This window comes from Aulostomus chinensis, chromosome 3 (assembly GCF_037954235.1).
Source record: "Aulostomus chinensis isolate RoL2024-O1b breed Wild chromosome 3, RoL_Achi_v1.0, whole genome shotgun sequence".
Taxonomy (NCBI): Eukaryota; Metazoa; Chordata; class Actinopteri; order Syngnathiformes; family Aulostomidae; genus Aulostomus; species Aulostomus chinensis.
This window is the reverse complement of record NC_141322.1, coordinates 29,098,932-29,120,424: the sequence shown is the minus strand read 5'-3', so window position 1 is coordinate 29,120,424 and position 21,493 is coordinate 29,098,932. Positions and strand designations below refer to the sequence as shown.

Sequence of the window (21,493 nt, the reverse complement as noted above, 5' to 3'; positions counted from 1 at the left end):
ATGCTATCAGTTTATTGGTTTCAGCTGTTTGTCTTCAGCCTCTGAAGAGTTTAACAGTGTCTTTTGTGGTTTTGAAGTCTATAAATGTCCAACAGACAACCTGGAGATGAGGGGTTTTAAAAACATGGACGTTTAAAGAGCTTTTTAGTAGACCAAATGGTTTGTACAGTTTTTTTTCTTCATCATTTTGGCTTCCATCATGTCCTCCAAAAGTGCTGTTTTTTTTCCTCTTCTTCTTCTTCTTCTTCTTCTTCTTCAACAACAGCGTGAGTGAGTCAGAGGGTCAGGAGCTGAGAGATGCTGCGACCAGCTCGTGCATTCAGTTGAACACTTGCCACACTGCAACTGTTATTGTGGATTATTTTGAATATAGCTGAATTTTTAAAAAACAAACAAAAACAAAAGGAATTGGATTATACCAAGATGATGAATTTGAGATTCTCCTCACTTTTGCCACTTCAGCAGCCCAGGCTAATTAAACAAAGACCTTTTGTAAATATCAAAATGGGACGACAACACGAAACATGCAGCTGATCCCAAATGTGTTAAGGTCGTCAGTGTATGACAATGCACTTCTGATGAATTAGAACTGTTGTGTGCCGGTTATATGTTACGGTCCCCGGCTGGTAATTTCTAACAGCTCAAGTCACGACCCTGAGCCCCCTCATCACCAAAGGTCTGAAATATTTCCTTATTTAGTCTCTGGACGACATTCAGGATACGATCCATGTTTCCTGACTGCATTTGGGGAGAAATTCTATCTCATTACAGCTGGATACGATACCTATTTTTTATTGAGTCTGATGTGAAGAACCACAATGACTGAGGTTCAGTTTGGCCCTGCTCCCCTCTGTGGTTGACATTCTTCTGAGCTACACACTGAAAAAGCTACCAATGAGATGAGGAGCAGGAGGAGGAATCGCTGGCATTTCTACTATTGGCCGGTGAGTTTTTCTGCTTCGCTCTGATTGGCTGGCAGAGTGCAAGCAGGGATTCCCTTTTGGCTCCCAGTCTTTGTGTCACAGTGAAAACAAAACCAGTCCAGTTGGGTCTCACTGCTGCAGGGAGTCCTCCAGTCTGCTGCAGACCAGGACTGAGAGGTGTGGGCCACAACAGTGCTGCACTGTTTATAGACCCATAAAACCCCCTGGTTACTGACACGCAGTCCTCAGCTGTAACATGGCAAGTACCTGCAAGGTTCAGCAAAGCAGAATAAATCCTAGATCCCAGCAGTGCCAGAAAGGGAGGTGACTGAGGGATCTGAAAGGTAGAAAGCATCAGAACAGAAGTCCCTTCAGTTCCAGACTTGCTGGAACAAAATCAGGAAGCTAAGAAATTTGCTCAGTTCACATTGGAGAGGGAGAGGAAGGAGATCTGCCAACCAGGAGGCAAGGGGAGGGAGGGGGAGGCTGAGAGGAAAATAAAGAGCTCAAAGTTGAAGGTGAGAGAGGTGAGGTGTGTGGTTTACGAAAACAGAAAAGAGAAAGTCAGACGGTGGTGCAAAAGGTAAAAAGAAGAAGGGAAAAATGCTGCCGTTGCTCAGCAGGAATGAAATGAAAGTCTAGACGGTTAAATTGCAGTGGGCTGGTGGAGCAGCACGCCGGCAGGAGCGGCTGTGGGCGGGGAGAGAGGAAGTGTGGTCGACAAGAGAGGAATTTAAAGTCTCATTGTTCTGGAAGAGCAGAGGCAGAGAGAAGCGAGCAGCCGAGAAGTGGAACCACCGACAGACGCTGGACGGCATGGACGTGAGCTCAGCCATGGAGAAGGTAGGACAGAGACCCCTACGTACCCAAGATCTTTGTTTATGCTTCAAGATTAACCACAGAGTAGTGGAGGTCAAAGGTCAGAGGGTCCCCTTGAATGATGAGGGGCTCTGTGTCTAACATGATGGAGACCCGAGAGTTGTGGTTCATTTAAACAGCTTGTAATTCATGTCACATTTCGGTGCTTTTTCCATCGTTGGCACGGCGACAGTCATCAGACTGATTTACTGTTTAGTTTCATTCATCATTCAGTATCTCCTTTTAAGCGGAAGGTCAGAAGGTTTTGCTCTTCTTTTTTTTTCCCAATTAGAACGTCGTGATTCAGCCCCCTCATCTGTCCTTTCCACGTAACACAAAAGTAAACAGTTGCCAGGAACAGCTCAGTCATTTCATGTGGATTTGAATATTTTGGTTTTATTCACAACAACCTGTAGAGCCGCGTCTGCCGCCACCCCACGGAGACCCTGAGGAGCCACGGAGAGCAAACAAAGTCAATGGTTGATGGGAAAGACAGAAAGAAAAATACAGCACTTTTGTAATGTTCATCTTGTGTGCAGTGTGTTTAAAAAAAAACAAATTTCATTCTCGAAAATGAATAAATGTGCTCTTGCAGGATTTTTTTCACAAAATCTTTTGCAGGAGCTCATATGATTTTTTTTTTTCAGCCATCCTTTTTTGCCTCCCCTCTCCACGTCCCCTCCTGACCTCCGTAGAGTGGCGTTTTCCTTACACCCAGAGAGAAGTTAGCGTCCCTGAACCTGGCCTCTTGTTTAAATGCCGGCGGGTTTTTGGTTAAATGCACGAAACAAGGGGGAGAGGGAAGAAAGCAGCGCTGCCAGGCGATTGCAAAAATTAATCGAATTAATTACAGGATTTGTAATTAACTCATCCAATTAATCACATTTTAATCTCATATCTGTTTAAGGTCCCCAAATAAAGAATCTGGGACATTACAAAGTTGTAGTGCATGGCTGATCAAATGGATACACTAAGAAGAGAAGATCTGAAACCCACATTTTTATTGGTGATTGAGTAAAACCTCAGTCAGGGCGTCCTTAAGGCGGAGCCTCAAACAGGCGCTCTGACCGGCGACGCACGTGTGAAGTGACGAGCCACTGCCAAGTAGGGGTCCTTCAGTTTAAAATGCTGGTGTCTGGGTAAAATTCACATTGACTTGCCACTCAAGTGTGCTGCTGTAATTAACCTTGCTTTAATTCTGATAACACTTTAACTCGCAGTGTAATTAATTAATCTAATGAATTCGTTGAAGTGACAGCCCTGGAAAAAAAAAGCAGTAGAAAAACATTTCAAAATTGCGGTGTACCTCCTTAGTAAAGAGCGCTCAGGTCCACATGAACCAACTGTCATGCGGACCTGAGTCCAGGTTGGCGGTCTGGGTTCACTGGGTTTCCCAAGGATCAAACGAACTAGACTTTGAGGTCATGTGGGATCAAGACCCTGGTCCCTAATGTGAAAGCCCTTGTAAGCCAGTTTGGATGAGTCCCCCTGCCTGATTCACATCCAACTGGTGGAGGTAACACACAATCGTCTACTCCGGCAGCCATGTTTGATCCCTCCCATATCTCAGCCCCTGGTCAATGGTCCGGAGGTCCCTTGTGTCCGGGCAGATAACCTGATGGATCAGTGTCATCTGTCAGGGGTATAAAACATCCATCCCCTCTTAATACCTCCTCTGAGCTGGAACAACTGTCATCACCAGGATAGAAATAAACCTGAACACACAAGTACACAATGGCGGGAGGGTAGCGGAGGAGAGGAGCTGTCCCTCTGGAACCAGGACACACTCTGAAAATACAGACCCACTAAGTCCTTCGCGGTCAGTGTCTTTGAGGGCACTTTCACCGGGACGTCAGGGGAATTTGGAAGAGAAAATATATCATAACCATCCTGCGAAGTTGTCTTTCTGACTGACGTACATTTTGTCTACACTTTTGGATAGTCAGCCATCATTTGTGGGGTGTTGTCTCTTGCTGGAGAAGAACGGGAAATATCCAGGATGGCGCGCTCGAGGGTGAGGGTTGCCTGTCAACGCGACAGGTTAAGCTTCCACTCTGTGACCTCCAGCTCATCAGTGTTTCCTGCATTTTGCCTTCACGTGGTCGGCGTGTTTAGAATTTCTCAGCGTGGCTCAGGCCAAGTCTGAGCCACCTACGACATACTCGCCTTATCTGGCTCCTAAATATAGGGCTGCTACGCATTTCCCTCGTTCTGGAGGGGGAAAAAAAGCCATTTCCACTTTGCCTTCACCATTTGATGCTCCATGTAGCAAATGCGTTCATTCAGAGACGCTTACAAGAATGCACAATTCAGTCCTTGTGGTGTTCGGTGACAACACAGGAAGGGAGCTGGATAAATGTTTGTGTTGTGAGGTTACACACGCTTACATCTTTTTCCAACTTGTTTTAAAGAGTGTAATCGGGTTTGAAATGACTGTATGAGTTTGGAAACCACCATCAAAGCAAAGTAGTAATGAAGTTCCCTGGAATAAAGAATCTTCAGTCGCTCTCTGACACAGATGACGAGAACCTCCTCTGATGAATCTGATCTTCTGCTCTTCTGTGGGGAAGAAGATTCAGCGCTCAGCGCTGCAACGTGAGTTAGTTCAGTAACTTTCTGGCGACTGTCCAGTCAGGACGATCAAAAACAGAGCGCAGCGGCAAGGTGACGCCTTTCAAAACCTGACAGCGTCTCCAAGTTGTATTTATGTTGTGATGGTTTTCTGCAGCTCAGGTGAGGGACGGTGCGCTGCCAATGATCCCGTTTACACCTGGTTCCAAAGGACCATGCCAGTGTTTGGAGGAAAAAAACCAAAACTTGTTGTCCATCATTATTTCGCGCCGGACCCGCAGAGACAGCTGCCCTCTTCTCTCTGTGTGCATCACGAAGCCCCAGACCCCAACTGGATGGCTAATTGCTAGTTAGCTTAGCTGCATCGAACGGTAACGGCGGGGCATGAGAGCGAATCGTCTCAGAAGTCAAATAAAAATTCCTCCAAAGCACACAATAACTTGAAAACGACAAGAAACAAAATATATTACAGGGTCGCTTGATGCATATCACAGGCCAGACAGTAGCCGTGGACAGCTACCTTCCATTAGCCCGCTGCTAACTTGAACGATAAATCATGTTTTCGTGTCGCCATTAGAACTTTTTTATGTTCTATGTGACAGTGACGCGTCATGCTCAGCTTTAGCCGCTGCTTTTACGGCTGAAATAGTAACGACAGACTTGCCTACTGCTGAGCTTATGTTTATTATGATTAGCGTTCATGATGAGTATTGTACATTATGACTGTATTACTTATGTGAGTTTTCCAGGTTAAAGCAAAGATGGATCGAAAAAGGGGAGGTTGAGGTAGATTCCCTGAACCTGTACTCTACAATAAGAGCATTAATAAATGGTTCAATGTGCTGAAGTAATGCAGATTTAGCATTCATATGTAACGCAGCATTAATTGTTACAACGTCTCCTTATTTTTAAGAGTTACTGATGTAATCAAACAGTGAAAATGTGCCAGAGACATTAGGTTGACCATGAATAGACATTTCAGTGGAATGTTCTGGCTCATTTAGCAGCAATAATTCTTGATGTTTATTGATTTTAGGTTCTGCCTGAACTCAGAAAGACGTCAACTACATTGTCGACGTCACAAAATAAACCCGAATAACCGATGAGTACGCGCACGCAAAACGTTAACGTTTGTTTACTCGCGATCACTCTGTCAGTCAGTGTTTTCGGGGGTGGGGGGGTGGGGGTGTAATGGGGTCTCTTGTCCTTCTTCAGCTGCTGCCACTGCCGCCAGCATCACTGACCTTTTCATCGCTCCCTTCACCCTCTCGCACACTCCATCTCACTCTTCACACCTCTAAATATGCTCATCTGTCCTCTCTCCCTGCTAATGGCTGCTCTCCTCCCCTGATAATGCCACACCGGGAGAATCAAGATCCTCCAGAAAGATGAGTAGCATTTCTGTGAATCGAAAAATTGCGCGACCCAAAAACCCTACGGTGCCAAAACTATCTGGTGTCCACATACTTTAGTCTAATTGTGGTCTGGGTCTGTTTTCCTGGTTTGGGTTTAGTTCCAATGACGGGAAATATTTCCGCTGCAACATATTCCAGACAGCAGTGTGTGCTTCTAAATTTGTGGCAGCAGACCCGCCAGTTTCAACATGAAACCTCCCCTGTGCATCGAGGCGAGATCCATAAAGTCGTGACTTCAACCTGGTCCAGCACCTCCGGGACGAACTGGAGCGTCAGCTGTGAGATCGACATCGCGGCGCTGATCTCATCAGGGCGCTGATGTTGAACGGGCTTGTTAATACCTGGTGACAGACGAGCAGGTGGAGAGTCTGTCTGACAAACAGCAGGTTGTTTTAACGCGGCTGTCGTCAGGTTTCCTGCCAGAGGCTTTAAAAACAACCCGTCACGCACGCACGTTTTCACCTTTGTCCTTGTCAAGGCCAGTTTCGCTTGTACAGGCCAAATCACAGTTCGCCCCACAGATCTGCTCAACGTTCAACACCTTCTGTCCTCAGACTCTCCATTCAAGAGGGGAGCCTAATAAAAACAGCCTGCTGAGGGACGTCATGCAGTTTTCTCTCATTGCGAAACAGTCACGATCTCAGGTCACACAGATGGATTCAGTACAAAGTTCCTCCAGTTGAATCAGAGGCCGCCAAATGAAGCCTGGTCGACCTCGGTCCTGGATCCCTCGGTCCTGGATCCCTCGGTCCTGGATCCCTCGGTCCTGGATCCCTCGGTCCTGGATCCCTCGGTCCTGGATCCCTGGCGTTTACCCCCGAGACCCAGACAGCGTGTTTAAATGGATTTAAACACAGAGTAACGGCAGCGGTTCCCAAGAGCTGCACGCTTTTACTTTACTTTTCAAGCTCAGTGCTGCTTTTTTTAATTGATGTGCGGCTGTTGTGTCGTTGTCTCATGACATCCTTTATTTTCGCTATTTTGTCCATCTTGGTGAGCCTTGATGGGACTTCCGAGTTAGCAAAGTACAATGTCATGTAATGAGTAATGCTGTATTTGAATGCTTACACTTCAGCTCAAGTGTTGGGCTTGGGTGCTTTGTCCAGGACTGTTCTAACTTTAATCACTTCAACCCTGAGACTTCACATTGGACTTGTGAAAGTGACAAATGACCAAAACCGACCTAAAGTTCCTAAAAATGTCCTCATAACTGAGCTCAAACTTAAATCGGCGGACAAACACAAGTGTAACCGCTTAATGTACGGCCATGAGGTCGTGATGTTGTTCATTTAGACAGAATGAAACCGAGGGGAGTAGAAAGAACGGATGAGTTGAGGGGAGGAAGGGAAATAAAGAGATGCAGTTTAGAAACAAAGAGGGGAAAGGGAGAAAAAGAGTAAAAATGAGATCAGAGGAGGAGAAGAACTCAATCATTGGAGTGATGATGATGATGATGATGTCACTGGGTGGACCAATGAGATCATTCACGTGTGTGTGTGTGTTTGTGTGTGTGTGTGTGTGTGTGTGTGTGTGTGTGTGTGTGTGTGTGTCACTGAGAAATGTTCAAAACAAGACTTCTTCTTATCACCCAGCCCTTCCTCCCACATCATCCTCATCCCCAGCACTTTGTGCAGACAGGAAATTACTCTCTCCTCCTGCTATTTTCTCCGCTCAGAGTGTCGTAATCGCGTGGATCTCTTCTTCAAAACAGAACCATAACTTCCCACGACAGTCCAGGTAACGGTCAGGTCTTTGAAGTCACTGCAGGCTGAGATAAAGATTCTGAATTGCCAACATCTTGTGGTTCTTCTCCCCGACTGCAACCCCTGCCAGAGACTCATAAATGGACGTTGAACTATAATCATTTGTTTCTGAGGCTGAGAACGAATTCTGATCCTCCATTTTTAGTTGAGTATCAGGTACCCATGCTCAACTGTCTGAGATTTACTCTGTGAAGCGTTCATCCTACTGCGATGACCTCTGACCTTCGATGCTCTTGATGTCGTCTGCTCGTACTTGTGGACGACACCTAACTGGAGTTGTCGTGTGGGACGTGAGCGCGTCCCTCATGGTGTTTCTCTGTATTTTGCCTCCTCTCAGATGAAGGTGAAGCCGAGCGGAGGAGGAGCTGCAGCCGTGTGTCTCGTATGTCAGGAGCGCTGCTCCGGTCTGCAGCCGCATTCTTGGAGGTAATTGTTAGTCGTTAATTCTGTCTAAAAAAGGTGAAAGTTTAAAAAAAAAAAGAGGAAATGACTCCACAGACAATTCTGTTCCGCTTTTGCATATTTTATCCACATTGTTTATCCTGGCGTTACGTCATCGGGCACAAGCTGGATTGTCGTTTGTTAATTTGTACCGGATGAAGTTTCTCATGCAACTTTGGATTTACTCTTTTTTGTGTGTCGTTACAGTTAAGTTTAGCAACAAAAAAAAAAAAGTTAAAAAGGCATTCACTTGTATACTTCCATTACTATCCATGTGTTATCTTCTGTCTATTTTCTACCAAATTACATCCAATAACTTCAATAAAATCTTCCTTTTTTTGGACTACCTTTTTGTTATCATTACAAGCAGACATTTAACAAAAAAAATGATTACTTCTTATTATATAAGCGAGTAAAACTAATTAGAGTCAGCGCTTCTGAACTTTAGTCTTGTTTCTAGTTGACGGCTGATTATTGGCGTCATTTGGACTAAAGATCGCCTTAAAAAACAAACAAAAAAAAACCCAAACAAACCCTGTGACATTTCCATAAAAGAGCCAGTGAACCTCAGGGTTTTCTGAACAACTTGATGGAATGTTGATGAAATTTATGGCTTCTACGGGTTCAGTGCATAATTTAAAAACAACAACAACAACGACACCAGAAACGACATGAACGTTACATCTTGTCCTAAAAGTTGAAAGCCTTGCAGCTGAACACTGACTGAAACCTACAAACAGGGCCTTCCTCACACTTCCCCGCCACTTGCGTATAAAATCCCAGCTGTTCTGTAGATCGATGACCTCACGTCTGCTGCTCACGTAAAGAAAACCGATTGCTAAATGAAGGACGTACTTAAAGCACCTCCTCTCCTCCCTGCAGGAAAGCCTGCACCGTCTGCGGCTGCGGCGCAGTCGACCACGCTCCCGGCAGTGACGTAGAGGACGACCAGCGGATGGGACGCCTGCTGGCCGACTCACCTTGCGCCCATTTGACAGCAAAGGTCAAAGGAGGCGGCGGCCTTCGTATGTACAAGAGGAACCGCATGATCGTGACCAATCCCGTGGTGACGCGTAAAGACCCGACCTTCAACACCACGACTTACGACTGGGCGCCGGCGGGCCTGAACCAGAAACTGGTGAGAAGTTAAGAAGGCTGATTGTTTCTGTCGTCTTTTTTTTTTTTAAACCAAGTATTTAGAAGTAAAAATTAAAAAAAATTATCCGTAGTGTTTTAATACTGAGAGGCAAAACTGCAAACTTTTGGCAAAATTTAAATCCAAAGGTCATTTGTGTGTTTTGTGCAGGTTCTGTGTTTGTTTTCTTTGTTTTTTTAATGTCTGACATCATCAGTTGGCTGGCCTGTTACTTTAAAGACCCGCTTGGATTTCAAGATTGCTGTCAAATCCCATAACACTGACACCAGTTAACAACCTGCTTTGTGAACCTCTGTGCAGCGTTGCACTGATCAATGAGAGCGCAGTGGTGGAGGAATTTAGATCAAATAGTCCCTCCAGCGACGAGGCGGGCTGATGTGCATCAACATCTTTATCTGTAAACGTTGAGCGTTACGCCTTTAGACCACAGATCCACGATCGAATGATCACAAAAGATCTCCCAAGCTGGTTTCCTGTTTCGGAGGACACTGGTTGTATCCATCCATCTTAAAGGTTTAGCAGTTAAATCCCCCATCACCTCATTAGTCCGGTCTGGGTTGATTCCTGCAGCCCTCCCTGCCTCCTGAACAGTCCCGGCCGTCTGGTTTCCATTAAAACAGATTCAAGTCTGTTTTGTGTTTCTCAGCCTATAATTACAACGATGACGGTGATTACTGAGCACAGCGGCGTAGCTGGGGAGTAACACAGGACGTTGCTGTGGTCTGACTTGTAGAGACAAATCCGCTCCTCGCTCATGTGTTTGGCTCGACGCTGTCACGACGCCGTGGGCTGTTAGTCAGAGCGTGAGTCTGCTGCAGTCGTCCAGGGCGACACACCGGCGTGTCACCGACAACACCTGAGACACAAAGTCTGAGTCAGACATTTGACGTCTGCCAGCCACGCTAGAGAGGTCAGTGAACGCACGCCCAGCGCCACACCAGTGTTCCCAGCTTCATGTGGCAAGGAGGGAGGGGTGTGTTCACCACCTCAGGTTTCAGTGGTGAGAAACACCAGTGGAGCGTGAAGATGAAGTCAAAGGAGATTTTTCTGCTCTCAATCCAACGGAAGCAGTGGAATTCTACTATGACTTTCCATCTTTATCCCAAACGTAAGAGATCATTTTAGAATTTCAGCAAGAGGTAAAAAGCACAATCTCAAAATAACCTGGTAATTAACCTGATATCACAATTAAATCCTCCACCCTGATGAAGACCGTTGTCCTCCCGCTTCCTGTCTCTACAGGGTCGGAATCGTCACGGACGGAGCGTTCACACTCTGCCGAGTTCTCCCCGCTGGTGGGACTTTAAGCTCACACGCCTAAACTAACCAGAATCGTCCCTCTCAGGCTATGCAGTACATGGAGCTCATCCCAGAGAGTCAACGTCCGGTGTCTGGGACAGACGGGGCCATGCGGCGTCGCAGTCAGCTCCTCAGCCAGCTACCAGCCTACGATCAGGACCCCATGAAGTGTCAGAGCCTGGCCAGTGATGAGGAGGTGAAGACTGTGCTCGTGTTCAGCACCAACGCAGGCAACATGCCAACTCTGCAGCTGAATTGCTGTCAATCAGTAATAATTTCCAGTGGTATAAAACTGCTGTGCTAATGAGTTCCTTCCTGCCAGCTGAGACGTCTGTTAGCCTCAAACCTTTTTTTTTTCTTCTGAGAGACGCACTCGTGCCAGAAGCTGACTCTGACCTCTGACCTCTACAGATTTCCTCCATGCTGCTGTTTGTGAAGCAATACAAACAGGAAGTGCTAGGAGTTGGGGAGGTGGCGCTACCAGGTGAGGGCGGGTCTCTGAGGGAAGCAGCCATTCAGAGGACCGCAAAGGAAACCAAAGACCGAAGCAACAGTGACAAGAAGGATGCCGTGGTGCACCAAGATCAAAGCTCCCCCAATAACAACGCCGCCACTGCTGCTGGTTCCACCAATGGCACTGATGACGCCACAAAGACCGAATATGTTAGTGGATGTAAAGTCTAGATGAGCTACGCACAGGAAACATGCTCCTGTCATACGACGCACAACGGTTTTATAACATCCTGTCACCGCTTTTTCCTGTAGAGGTGCACTGGTTGCCGAGGTGAGGTTACCATGGAGAGTCCAGCTGTATATGCTGAGCGTGCAGGTTACCACGACGCCCTGTGGCATCCCACCTGCTTCCTATGTTCCGAGTGCGGCCAGGGATTGGTGGACTTGGTGTACTTCTGGTCCGATCAGAAGCTGCTCTGTGGACGTCACTATTGTCAGACGGTCTGGCCTCGATGTTCCGGCTGTGACGAGGTGTGTAGTATTCGACACAGTACTGCCTGGCCATCAAATACCATACAGTATTATGACATATTAATACGACCAGAAGTGAACTAAGAGGGTGTTTACCTCTACCAGGGTCCCTAGGAGGGTTCAGCTGCAGTTAGAGGTTGCCGCTTAGCTTGAAGCTTTCAGTTGAGAGACACTTTTTTCAGCCTCTGGCTCGTGATTCAAGGGCAGTAAAGATTAAAAACATTTGAAACAGCTGCTCACGCTGTGTGTAACCCCCAGCCCCTGAACACTCCCTCCATTAAACGTCCCACCGTTTATATTAAACAAAAAGACAAAAAAGTGTGCGCTTTAATTCAGTGAGTTCCTCCGCGGTCAAAGCTTCAGCTTAAAAATCAGCACAACTCTTCCTCCCGTTCCAACTCTACCTTGTAATGTCCCCTGTGTGGCATTGATAAAGCGTTCTCATTCTCTCATTCCTATGATTCTATTTGTCTACTTCTGTTCACTCAGTCCAAGCTGCATTTTGAATATTTTTCTGCCACTCACAACACGTCAGACAAATATTGCATAATTAAATCTGTGTCTCATGATGATAATAACAATAATAAAATTGTCTGAAGTTTGGAAAACAAGTCCAATCAAAACGTTTTCTGGTATGATTATGAGGTGCAACGTCATCATCAAGCCGAATTTCATCGCTAACTTGATCAACTCTTTCCTCACCTTTGACCCCTGTCCTGTCCTCCCACCGCAGCTGATCTTCTCCCTGTCGTATCACACGTCAAAAGATGGGCGGACGTGGCATCGTCATCATTACTGCTGCTGGAAGTGCGGACAGAACCTGGATACTCCCTGCCAGCACTGACCCACACACACACACACACACACACACACACACACACACACACACACACACACCACAATGGAAACATACGCCAGTGGCGTCAACATGCTGGAATTTCTAACATTGATACGAGTCCTTGAAAACTATCAATACACCATTTTTGGCATTTTGGATTTTTTTTTTTAAAAAGCCACACACACACACACACACACACACACACACACATATATGTATAACAAATATGACAACAAGATAATATTTCTTTTCTTGGCTAGAAGCATAGAACATCATGACTGTAGCAAACACTAATAGGAGAAATATCACGATCACGTTTTAGCAGTTTTTCCTCGATTGCTCTGAGGGGGATTATTTTAGCTTTGAGGGTCACAAAAGTTGTTTTTTTGCTCTGTTTTTGTTTGTTTTTTTGGCCCAATAATTCATCAACAACAGTTTTCTGGCTATCTTCTGCTAAAGCAGGAGTCCCTGCCAGGCTCCGCAAACGGTTTCTCTTGTTAGCACCTTTTGTTCGCACTTTGTAGCATGTAGCTTCCATTTTTGTTTGCTGGTGTCCAGCACTTTTCATTGGCTTAAGCGTTTCGTCCACCGAAACTGGTCATGGGGGGGGTCTGAGTTACTACTAACACACACACGCACACACACACTGCACCACATTAAAATATATTCAAAGAATAAGTGTCCAGTTGATTAATTAGTGTTTGAAATACTTTAGACATTTATTTGACGTTATGTGTTCAAAGGCTCGTTCACTTGAGCCTACCGGTGTTTCGAGTACTTAAGGAAATGTTTAGTTGTCACTTCAGTGTTTAAAGTACTTCAAGAAACCGTTGGTTGATTTATTAGCACTTAAACTACTGACAGTGACGTGAGCCAGACGTGCTGGTTTGAGTCTGCAGGCCCTGTACGGAGGGCCAAACAGGGCATTTTAGGACCAAAAAAAAAAAAGATGATCAATTAAAATGAATAAATAATATATTACAAATTGATTTGATAAAACAATCTGAATTGAATTGGTTTCTTCTGTTATTTGTCTTGTTTCTCTCCATATCGACTCCCTTGAAAGTCCATTCTTGAGCCGGTACAGGCTGAGGAGTCTCACCTTGCTGGCTGGTTGGGGAGCTTGCAGCAGTACCACAGGGTCTTTAAACCCCAGTATTAATATCAGCATTAACATTAGCATTAACGCTCATTCCTAAACCACGACATCTCAGCACATTCTACCCTTTCAAATCAGGAATGAACTTTCAAGCTCTCGTACTGGCTCACAAGAACGATTATTTCTGGACACTTTAAAAAGTGAAGCCAAACATGTTTGTTTATATTCTAGCTTCTGAGAATGAGACAGAATTGTTTAATGTCAGGCACCGCAGTAGAACACAGGGGATTAAAAAAAAAAATAAAAAATTAAGGTTGTTTTCTGGATTAACTGCAACGATGCAATCAGAAATGCTTCATGTTCGTGCCGATTTGTGTTCTCTTTTATTTATTTTTGAGCTTCATCGATCGATTTAAACCTCAGACAACTGGACGAGCAGAAGGCTGGAATAAAATAATCCACTGGATTTTTGTTGGGATTTTTTTGTTGTTGTCTTTTTTTCTTTTTAGCTTAGCATCTTCTTAGCGTCTCATCTCTCTAGAACCCTGCTGCTGATTCTTCCTCCTCGTGACGATGTACTTTGGTTTTGTGTTTTGGTCAATTGCACACCTGTTGCATTTACAATGTTCCGTATCCACTGAGGTGAGAGAGCTGTGAGGTGCATTTTTTAAGGGTCGCAAAATATTCCTGCCCAAATTCCTAAAAACTGACAAGTTACATCAAAAATAAGAGCCAGCAGAATATTTTTCCTTCATAAAACAAAAGCTGGCAAAACATTTTATTATCTAAGAACAACGACAAGGGTAGCGTTAGTTTGCAATGTTGTTTTTTTTATGTGATTTATTAATTAAATATGTAGCACATAGACAGAGATCATCCAGTGGAGCACAGCACGATTTAATATCTCTGCTTTCAGTACCATGTAGCGTTAGCTTAGCTGTGAGACAATGTGCCTTTCAGATGTCCACAAACAGATCAGAAGATGGAGATTATTTCTTTGTGCAGGGTTATGGACTCATTTGCAAAGAAATCTGCTTTTAGAAGAAAAAAAATAGTCCGTTCATTTCTAGTAATGGAACTGTTGTTGGCCATGTTTGGAAATAAACGTGTTTAACGCTGCGTGACGTGGCTCTTCCTTTCAGAACAACGGCTGGTTTGCATGTTTCCAGCTTGGCTTTATTCCCACAACCATCCAGGCTGTAACCTCTTTGGAATCATGATTTTTTTTTTTATATATATATATATATAAAATTCTTTTTATTCTTTTCCTATAAACTGAAACGTTGGCTTTCACAGTTCGTTAAGAATCGTTGTTTCCCAGCCTCTAGCATTTGAATGCATCACAGAAACGACAGAGATTCAGACTCACCCGCCTGCAAGAGACCTGACGGCCTCGAACAGACCTCAAATATGAATGTGATGCTCGTTCATGCAGGTTGTCAAGGAGTTACTTTTGGTTTTCAGAACGTTTCTACGGAGTGGCGTTCTGGCTGTAGCCAGGTTCAGGTTCAGTTTCCAGGTCGTGGTTGAGTTTGGGCATTTTGTTTGGAGGGTAAAGATTAGGGTGAGACTGAGGAATGCATTATGTCAGAGAAAGTACAAGTGTGTGTGCGTGCGTGCGTGCGTGTGTGTGTGTGTGTGTGATGACCTACTCCCGGCAGGAATGTTAAGTATTGGTGGTTTCTGGGCCAGCGTTCCTGGGCAGTTGCAGCACCCAGCTGACCGTCTGACAGCAGCTTCCTGAGCCATGAAAGAACCACCAGAACCGGATATTTTTAGCTCCAAACTGAGACAAGTTTGGTTTTGGGAGTTTTATAACCTTTAATAACAGCCAGTGGGATGACGATGGGTTTATAGAAGATCTGACTCAGCTCTTCCTCTGATTCTTGTTAAAAACCTGTGAGTCAGAGTTTAGGGATTAACGCCCCTTCAAAGACTGATCCTGTACTTGGAGGATCAAGGATGAGCCTTGGAGTGAGACTCATCCTGTGAAATGATGCGATTACTTCACATCTGCAGCGCTCAGTCAGACAACTCCCAGCGTTCTCTCCTTCTCTTCCTTTTCATGTGCGACAAAAGAAGGAGGTGAGTGAGAACGTGAGGCTAAATATTTTCCCCAGAAACCAACACACGTCACATTTCAGCCAACACGTCCGCCGCTATAAAACACTTGTGGGTGTGTGTTATTGCTTCGGCCCCCAGTGAGTTGGTTGTGAAAAGCTGCTTACAGCAAAAACTGAGAATTTTTTGGGGGGGGGGGGGGGGGGGGATACATTTACTGGCCCTCCTCGTCAGTGGAGCAGGCCACCAAGACACAAGACACAAAGAGCTCCAAAATGAAGGCGAACGTTCGCCAAATCCAAGCGGGGGGGGGGGGGGGTGCAAAAAGAATCAGAGTGAACGTGTTGAGGTGTGGGGCTGCACGGTGGTGTGGCTCAGGCATGGGATCTTTCTGGGTGAGTCTCCATGTTCTCCCTGTTCCTGCTGGGTTCTCTCTGGTACTCCAGCTTCCTCTCACAGTCCAAAGACATCAAGAGGGGACCAGGTTAATCCAGACTCTAAATTGACTGTAGGCGTGGCTGGGAGAGCCAATGGTTGTCTGTCTCTATGTGTTGGCCCTGATGGACTGGTGACCTGTCCAGGGTGAACCCCGCCTCTCGTCCGTATGGGATAGGCTCCACCCCCCCACCCAACCCCGCATGGATGGATGGATCGAAGTCAAGGCAGGCGTTTACAGAAACGGTTCTTTATTTAGAAGTCCTGCACACTTGAGTCACTCATCGCGTCGCTGCTGTTGACAGCCTGGTGGTTCTGTGTATCATTCAATTGTGTGACGAGTGAGACATCATGAGGTGAAATTTGATGAAAGGTTGGGCCGTGATTTCCTCCCCGTGGCTCAGTGATCCTTGGATCCTGTGATCCTTGGATCCTGTGATCCTTGGAACCTGTGATCCTTGGATCCTGTGATCCTTGGATCCTGTGATCTTGCTACGCTGTGATCCTGTGATGTAGCAATGACATCACTCTTCCTGCTGTCGGTGTAAATGAACTCTATCAACAAACTACATCAACCAGGAACGGTTCAGATAAGCTGATCAAACCCATTCAGCATTGATTCTCCACAACTGCTCATCTGACGTGGATCTTTCTGACAACTCAGGAGTCCTGGTACGTTTTCTCACTCAGTCTGACTTTGACATGAAGGCGGCTTTCAGTGTCTTCATATTTGTCACCCAAACACACGTGTAAATCGGTGTCTTTCATTCTCATGGACAGATGCAGCCGACAGAGGAAATCCAGGGGCTGGAGGACATCCTCATGGGTCTCCTCACGGACATGAAGAGGAAGGCGCAAATGTGGCAGCAGGAGAAGGAGAAGCTCCTGGAAGAGATGGAGCTGGAAAAAATTGGCTGGCAGCTGGAAAAGAAGCTGCTGCTGAAGGAGATGGAGCTGAGGGAGAACCTCAGCTCCCAGCAGGACACAAACAGCCTGCTGGATGATGTCATGGGGGCCAGCGGAGACATGCTGGCCCTGACTGAGTCCACAGAAGCCAGCAAAGACCAGCTGGAGGCCGAATGTGTCAAACTGTCCCAAAGAGTGGAGGAAAAGGAGAAAGAGATGGAGTCACAAAAGGAAGAGTGGGACAAAAAAATGGACTCCATGAAGGAGAAGGTGTCCCAGCTGGAGAGGGAGCTGGAGCTTCAAGTCCAGCGGAACCGGAGACTTTGGGTAAGCATGAAAGGATTCCTGATCATTTGGGCTTCAGTCTTAATCCGTTTGGTTTGTTTTCATCCGTCAGAGAACCGACTGAATGAATCTGTCTCTTTGCAGGACTTAGCCCAGAAAAGTGACTCGGAAAAGAAAAAACTCAGGAAGGCACAACGGAAGGAGAGAAAAAGGCAGAAAGCAAGGGAGGAGGAAGAGAAGAGGAGGAGAGACAAGGAGGAGAAGAAGCAGAGAAAGGAGGAGGAGAAGAAGCAGAAAGCAAAGGAGAAAGAAGAGAAGAGGCAGAAAGCCGAGGAAGAAAAGAGGCAGAAAAAGGAGGAAAAAATGCGGCAGCAGGCAAAGGCTGAGGAGGAAAAGAGGCAGAAAAAGGAGGAGGAGAAGAGACGGAAGAAGATGGAGGAGGAAGAAAAGAAGCAAAGGAAGGAGGAGGAAAAGAGCCAGAAGGCAAAGGAAGAGGAGGAAAAGAGGCAGAAAAAGGAGGAAGAGAAGAGACGAAAGAAAATGGAGGAGGAAGAAAAGAAGGCGGAGGAAAAGAGGCAGAAGGCAAAAGCCGAGTACGAAAAGAGGCAGAAAAAGGAGGAAGAGAAGAGACAGAAGGAAATGGAGGAGGAAGAAAAGAGGCAAAGGAAGGAGGAGGAAAAGAGCCAGAAAAATGAGGAAGAGAAGAGAAGGATGGGAAAGGAGTCCCAAGAAAAGAGGCAGAATAAAATTGAGGAGGAAAAGAGCCAGAAAATGGAGGAAGAAAAGAGAAGGATGGGAAAGGAGTCCCAAGAAAAGAGGCAGAAGCCAGAAGCAAAGAGTCACACGACAAAGGAGGAGAGAAAGAGGCAGAAGGAGAAAAGTTTGCAGCACTCAAAGAAGGTGGGAGTGAGCCAGAAGGCAAAGGAGGAGGATGGAGACATCCAGAAAAAGGTGGAAAAAGAGGGGCAAAAGATGGAGAGACGGAGACGGAGGGCAAAGGAGGGAGGAGAAAAGTCTCAGGGGACAAACCAGGATGAAAGGAGGCCAAAAATGAAGAGAGAAAAAGATGGAGAAGGAAAAACAAGAACAAGGAAAAAGCCTGGACAGTCAACAAACAGTGTTGCTCACCTGTTCAGGGTTCAAGCGCGACCAGGTCAACTTTGAAACCTGGACAAGCAGCCGGACTCCCCAACACAAGACCCTGAAGACAGGAGCTGGCAGCTGCAGGTCCAAAGCTGTTCCTGAAGCACCTGGTAGGGGGGCAGGGGGGCAGGGGGGAGTCATCCCATGCTGGTCATGAACCCAGGAACACAGGGTCCCAAACACACTCCCTGGCCACAGCGCCACACAACCAGAGGACGTATTTAACCGAGGTGATGTCCATCCGTCAGGCTGTGGGGCTTCAAACTGACAGAGCGAAGGAGCGGAAACGTAAAAGGGAGGGAAGAGGGGAAGCAGGCCATGCAGGACACGATGACGACCGTTCAAGCCACTTTAGGTGAACGTGTGCAGGTGGAAACCCTCAACAAAGCTGGAATGGAGCCGAGGAAGAAGAGGCAGACCTCCTGGCAGCAAGACCAGGACACGTGCTGGAGCGGAGGATGTTCTTGAAGCTGAGATCGTCATGGAGACGCCCACTTCAACCTCTTGCTTAACCATGAATTTGAATAAACTGAAACAACAAAGTCACACATCTCTGCTTTCTGGATGACGATCTTGGTGTGTCGGTCCATAAACTGGACTGAAACATTGCAGCTGCTGATTGTTTTTCCTGTACTAAATGTGTTTATGAGCAAATTTCAGACTGAATGACTTTGTTTGTGTTTATTGATCACCAACATTTGTGTTGAATCATAATGTACTGGATATGACTGGACAGCAGGTGGTCTCCTCAGCTGAAGCGCCCTGTTACGGTGTTGCAGTCGTCTTGGATGTTGGTGATGACTTGGGTGAAGCGGATGACGCTCCTCTTGTCCGGGTATTGGTTGCTTCCTGGGGCCACGCTGAAGGCTGCCAGCTGCTGGGCCCCGACAACCCTGCAGCCGCGCAAAAACACATGACCAGACTCTCAGAGCTGGAATGAAAAAAGATTAAACACCGAATTCTGGAACTCTTGTTCTTGGTATCTTTCTGTATGTCTGTGTGATGCGGTTAGTTGTGTCTGTGTGTGCTTTTAGAAAGGAAAGCATGAAGTAGATTAAAGTCGTTGTTGTACTCACCGGCTGAGTCTTCTGTGTCACCAGTGGAGATCTGAGCTGTGAGGACAAGACGAGATTTCCTCTTTTGGTGAACAGATTTCTTATTAGATTCAAGAGAGACCTGCTCTCACACACACACACACACACACACACACACACACACACACAAGCACGCACGCACGCACGCACACAGGTGAGTGTATAAATACCAAATATCACAAATTGACACTAATTCAAATTAAGAAACTGCCACTAAAACATGGAATCCACAAAAAAGCTACTGAACAATTAAGAGACACTGGGGCCCTCTTGTGGTGCTATCAGGCAATTGCAGCTTTTTCAAATGCCAGGGAACAACCTGGATCAAACAGGTCTGTCCCCCCCCCCCCCCCCCCCCATTATCAACCTGATACTTGTGTGTGTTTTTGTCTCCACCAGGTTACATTTCTAAATAGTCTGCCCTGTTTTGTTACAAATATAATTAGATACATTTTTCATGAAAAAAAATAAACACTACGCTCTCGTTTTCCTCCCCTGAAATACTGACACCCACTTTTTTATTCAATGTGAGTATTAGGTTCCTCAGGAATAAATAAAGCCAGCCATTTTGTCCTTTCGTGGAGCCAAAAACACAACAGGCCCATACAGGAAGTCAGTCCGTGTCTGACATGGTGGCCGTTACGAGTCCCATTTGTTACTTAAAGAATTCAGGAATGCCGTCGTGGTTCTGAGCAGTGAGCAGAGGAGGACAAACTGAGTTTCCGGAGTGGAGGATTTTGAGGAGGTGACATACAAGAACGCCGATAACTCCCCCCTCTTTGCATCATTGTTACTACAATCCTCCATGAAAAGAAAGAAAACAAAACAAGACAAGTTGTGCCTTGTAGGTGGCAGGTGTCCTGACGCAAACGGAAAAAAAATACACAGGAAACCAAATTTTACAGTTATTTCCATGGTAGTTGTGTATATTTCATCATATCAAACTGCCGAAATGGAAAAACATGAAAACATAACAAAGCAGTAAAGGCCACTAAAACCCACACCAGACGTAACCAGCAGAACCAAAAACAGACGATTCCAACAAAGAACGTATTAGTTATCAAATATATAAGGCATAGAACCCACTGGAACTACTCTTTGGAATTCCAAGAATATGTTTTGGATATATCTTGCTCAACCAACGAGGAAGAATGCCATCAGAACATGAGGAACAGCAGGGTTTTGCACAATGAAAAACAATTGAACGGGGAACCCTGGAGAACCAGCACAGATTTTACCGAAATTAAAGGAACACACTGGCCTTTTGAAGAATGAATTCATTCAACATCCTCCCTAGAGTTCGACAAGCAAAGGAAATGAAACAAAATTTTCTTCCAACACAGAGCCAGGCTGGCACTTTCCACCCACTACCGTTCATTGTGCTAAGCTAACGGTCAGCTAGTCTCTGTGGATCTCAGCTTCCTAAAGCAGCACAGGGCAAAGAGGAGCGTCTAGCTTCTCAAAAATGATCAAACTCGGCAACTGGACTCACCTCTTGGAAGTGAAGACGTTTCGCCTCTCATCCAAGAAGCTTCTTCAGTTCTAAAATTCTGGTGGGAAGTATCAGGTATATACCCACCCAAGGGGGTGGTGGCAAAAACAAGTGGAATCTAGCTTCTAACCCCGGCTTTGGGGGATGACATACCAAAATATTTCTCCAAAAACTTCTGTTAAGTCCTTTTAAATTTAAAGGTAATTTCAGCTTTTTAAAACAGGTAACAGCCTGGATCAAACGTTTATTTCCCCTCATTCTCTACCTGATACCTCTGTGTGTTTTTGTCTCCACCAGGATACGCTTTGAAAAGGATCGCCCTGTTTTTTGTGTCAAATTATGAATGGACTTGAGGGGGAGGCCGAGGAGGAGGGAGTGACAGTCGTCTAGGACGTGACAAGAGTGCGGACCAGGACCACTTAAAAAACAACTTCCACCAACAGAAATCCTGTGACTACTTGGGCGTGGATCAGGTGTGACGACAGCGTGACTGTTCTAAACAACAATGGCGGCCCCTGAGGAAGTTGGTGTAGAGGCTAACACCGCATCGGCTCTGTCAGAGAGAATTTCAGGGACCAGAGAATGAATCAGACGTGCTGCTGCCTTCAGGTGCTGCAGGAGTCCAACAGACAACAGTTGTGAACTGAGATTCTTGGATCCTGTGATCCTTGGATCCTGTGATCCTTGGATCCTGTGATCCTTGGATGCTGTGATCCTTGGATCCTGTGAT

At 45.9% G+C, this 21,493-nt stretch overlaps 2 protein-coding genes and 1 long non-coding RNA gene across 5 annotated transcripts; 2 read left to right on the top strand and 1 right to left on the bottom strand.

Moving 5' to 3' along the window:
* The first annotated feature begins 1,476 nt into the window (after positions 1–1,476).
* lmcd1 (LIM and cysteine-rich domains 1) lies at positions 1,477–13,813 on the top strand. Its single transcript, XM_086200201.1, has 7 exons — positions 1,477–1,766; positions 7,868–7,956; positions 8,854–9,109; positions 10,473–10,622; positions 10,838–11,089; positions 11,192–11,410; positions 12,144–13,813. Exons 1-7 carry the CDS (start codon positions 1,740–1,742, stop codon positions 12,252–12,254), a joined length of 1,104 nt encoding a protein of 367 aa, XP_086056327.1. The 5' UTR covers positions 1,477–1,739; the 3' UTR covers positions 12,255–13,813.
* A 2,560-nt stretch (positions 13,814–16,373) lies between these two features.
* LOC147268542 (uncharacterized) lies at positions 16,374–19,131 on the top strand. Its single transcript, XM_086200200.1, has 3 exons — positions 16,374–16,515; positions 16,624–17,076; positions 17,179–19,131. The coding sequence occupies exons 2-3, from the start codon at positions 16,624–16,626 to the stop codon at positions 18,196–18,198; spliced, it is 1,473 nt and encodes a 490-aa protein (XP_086056326.1). The 5' UTR covers positions 16,374–16,515; the 3' UTR covers positions 18,199–19,131.
* Positions 18,711–21,488, bottom strand: LOC147268541 (uncharacterized). Of its 3 annotated transcripts, none has more exons than XR_015112182.1 (3): positions 20,026–21,488; positions 19,254–19,289; positions 18,711–19,070 (listed from the first exon to the last, which is right to left on the bottom strand). It is a non-coding gene; the product is annotated as an uncharacterized LOC147268541 (long non-coding RNA). The 3 variants fall into 3 exon arrangements; XR_015112181.1 differs by having other exon boundaries at positions 18,711–19,108; positions 19,254–19,353; positions 20,764–21,488; XR_015112183.1 differs by having other exon boundaries at positions 18,711–19,108; positions 20,764–21,488.
* Between the last annotated feature and the right edge of the window lie 5 nt (positions 21,489–21,493).

Bases quoted from the DNA above. Each gene is read 5' to 3' on its own strand.
- LOC147268542 (XM_086200200.1), top strand. From the start codon at position 16,624: ATGCAGCCGACAGAGGAAATCCAGGGGCTGGAGGACATCCTCATGGGT. The intron at 17,077-17,178 runs GTAAGCATGAAA...GTCTCTTTGCAG, and splicing joins AGCGGAACCGGAGACTTTGG to GACTTAGCCCAGAAAAGTGA.
- lmcd1 (XM_086200201.1), top strand. From the start codon at position 1,740: ATGGACGTGAGCTCAGCCATGGAGAAG. The intron at 11,090-11,191 runs GTTAGTGGATGT...TTTTTCCTGTAG, and splicing joins ACGCCACAAAGACCGAATAT to AGGTGCACTGGTTGCCGAGG. The intron at 11,411-12,143 runs GTGTGTAGTATT...CTCCCACCGCAG, and splicing joins GATGTTCCGGCTGTGACGAG to CTGATCTTCTCCCTGTCGTA.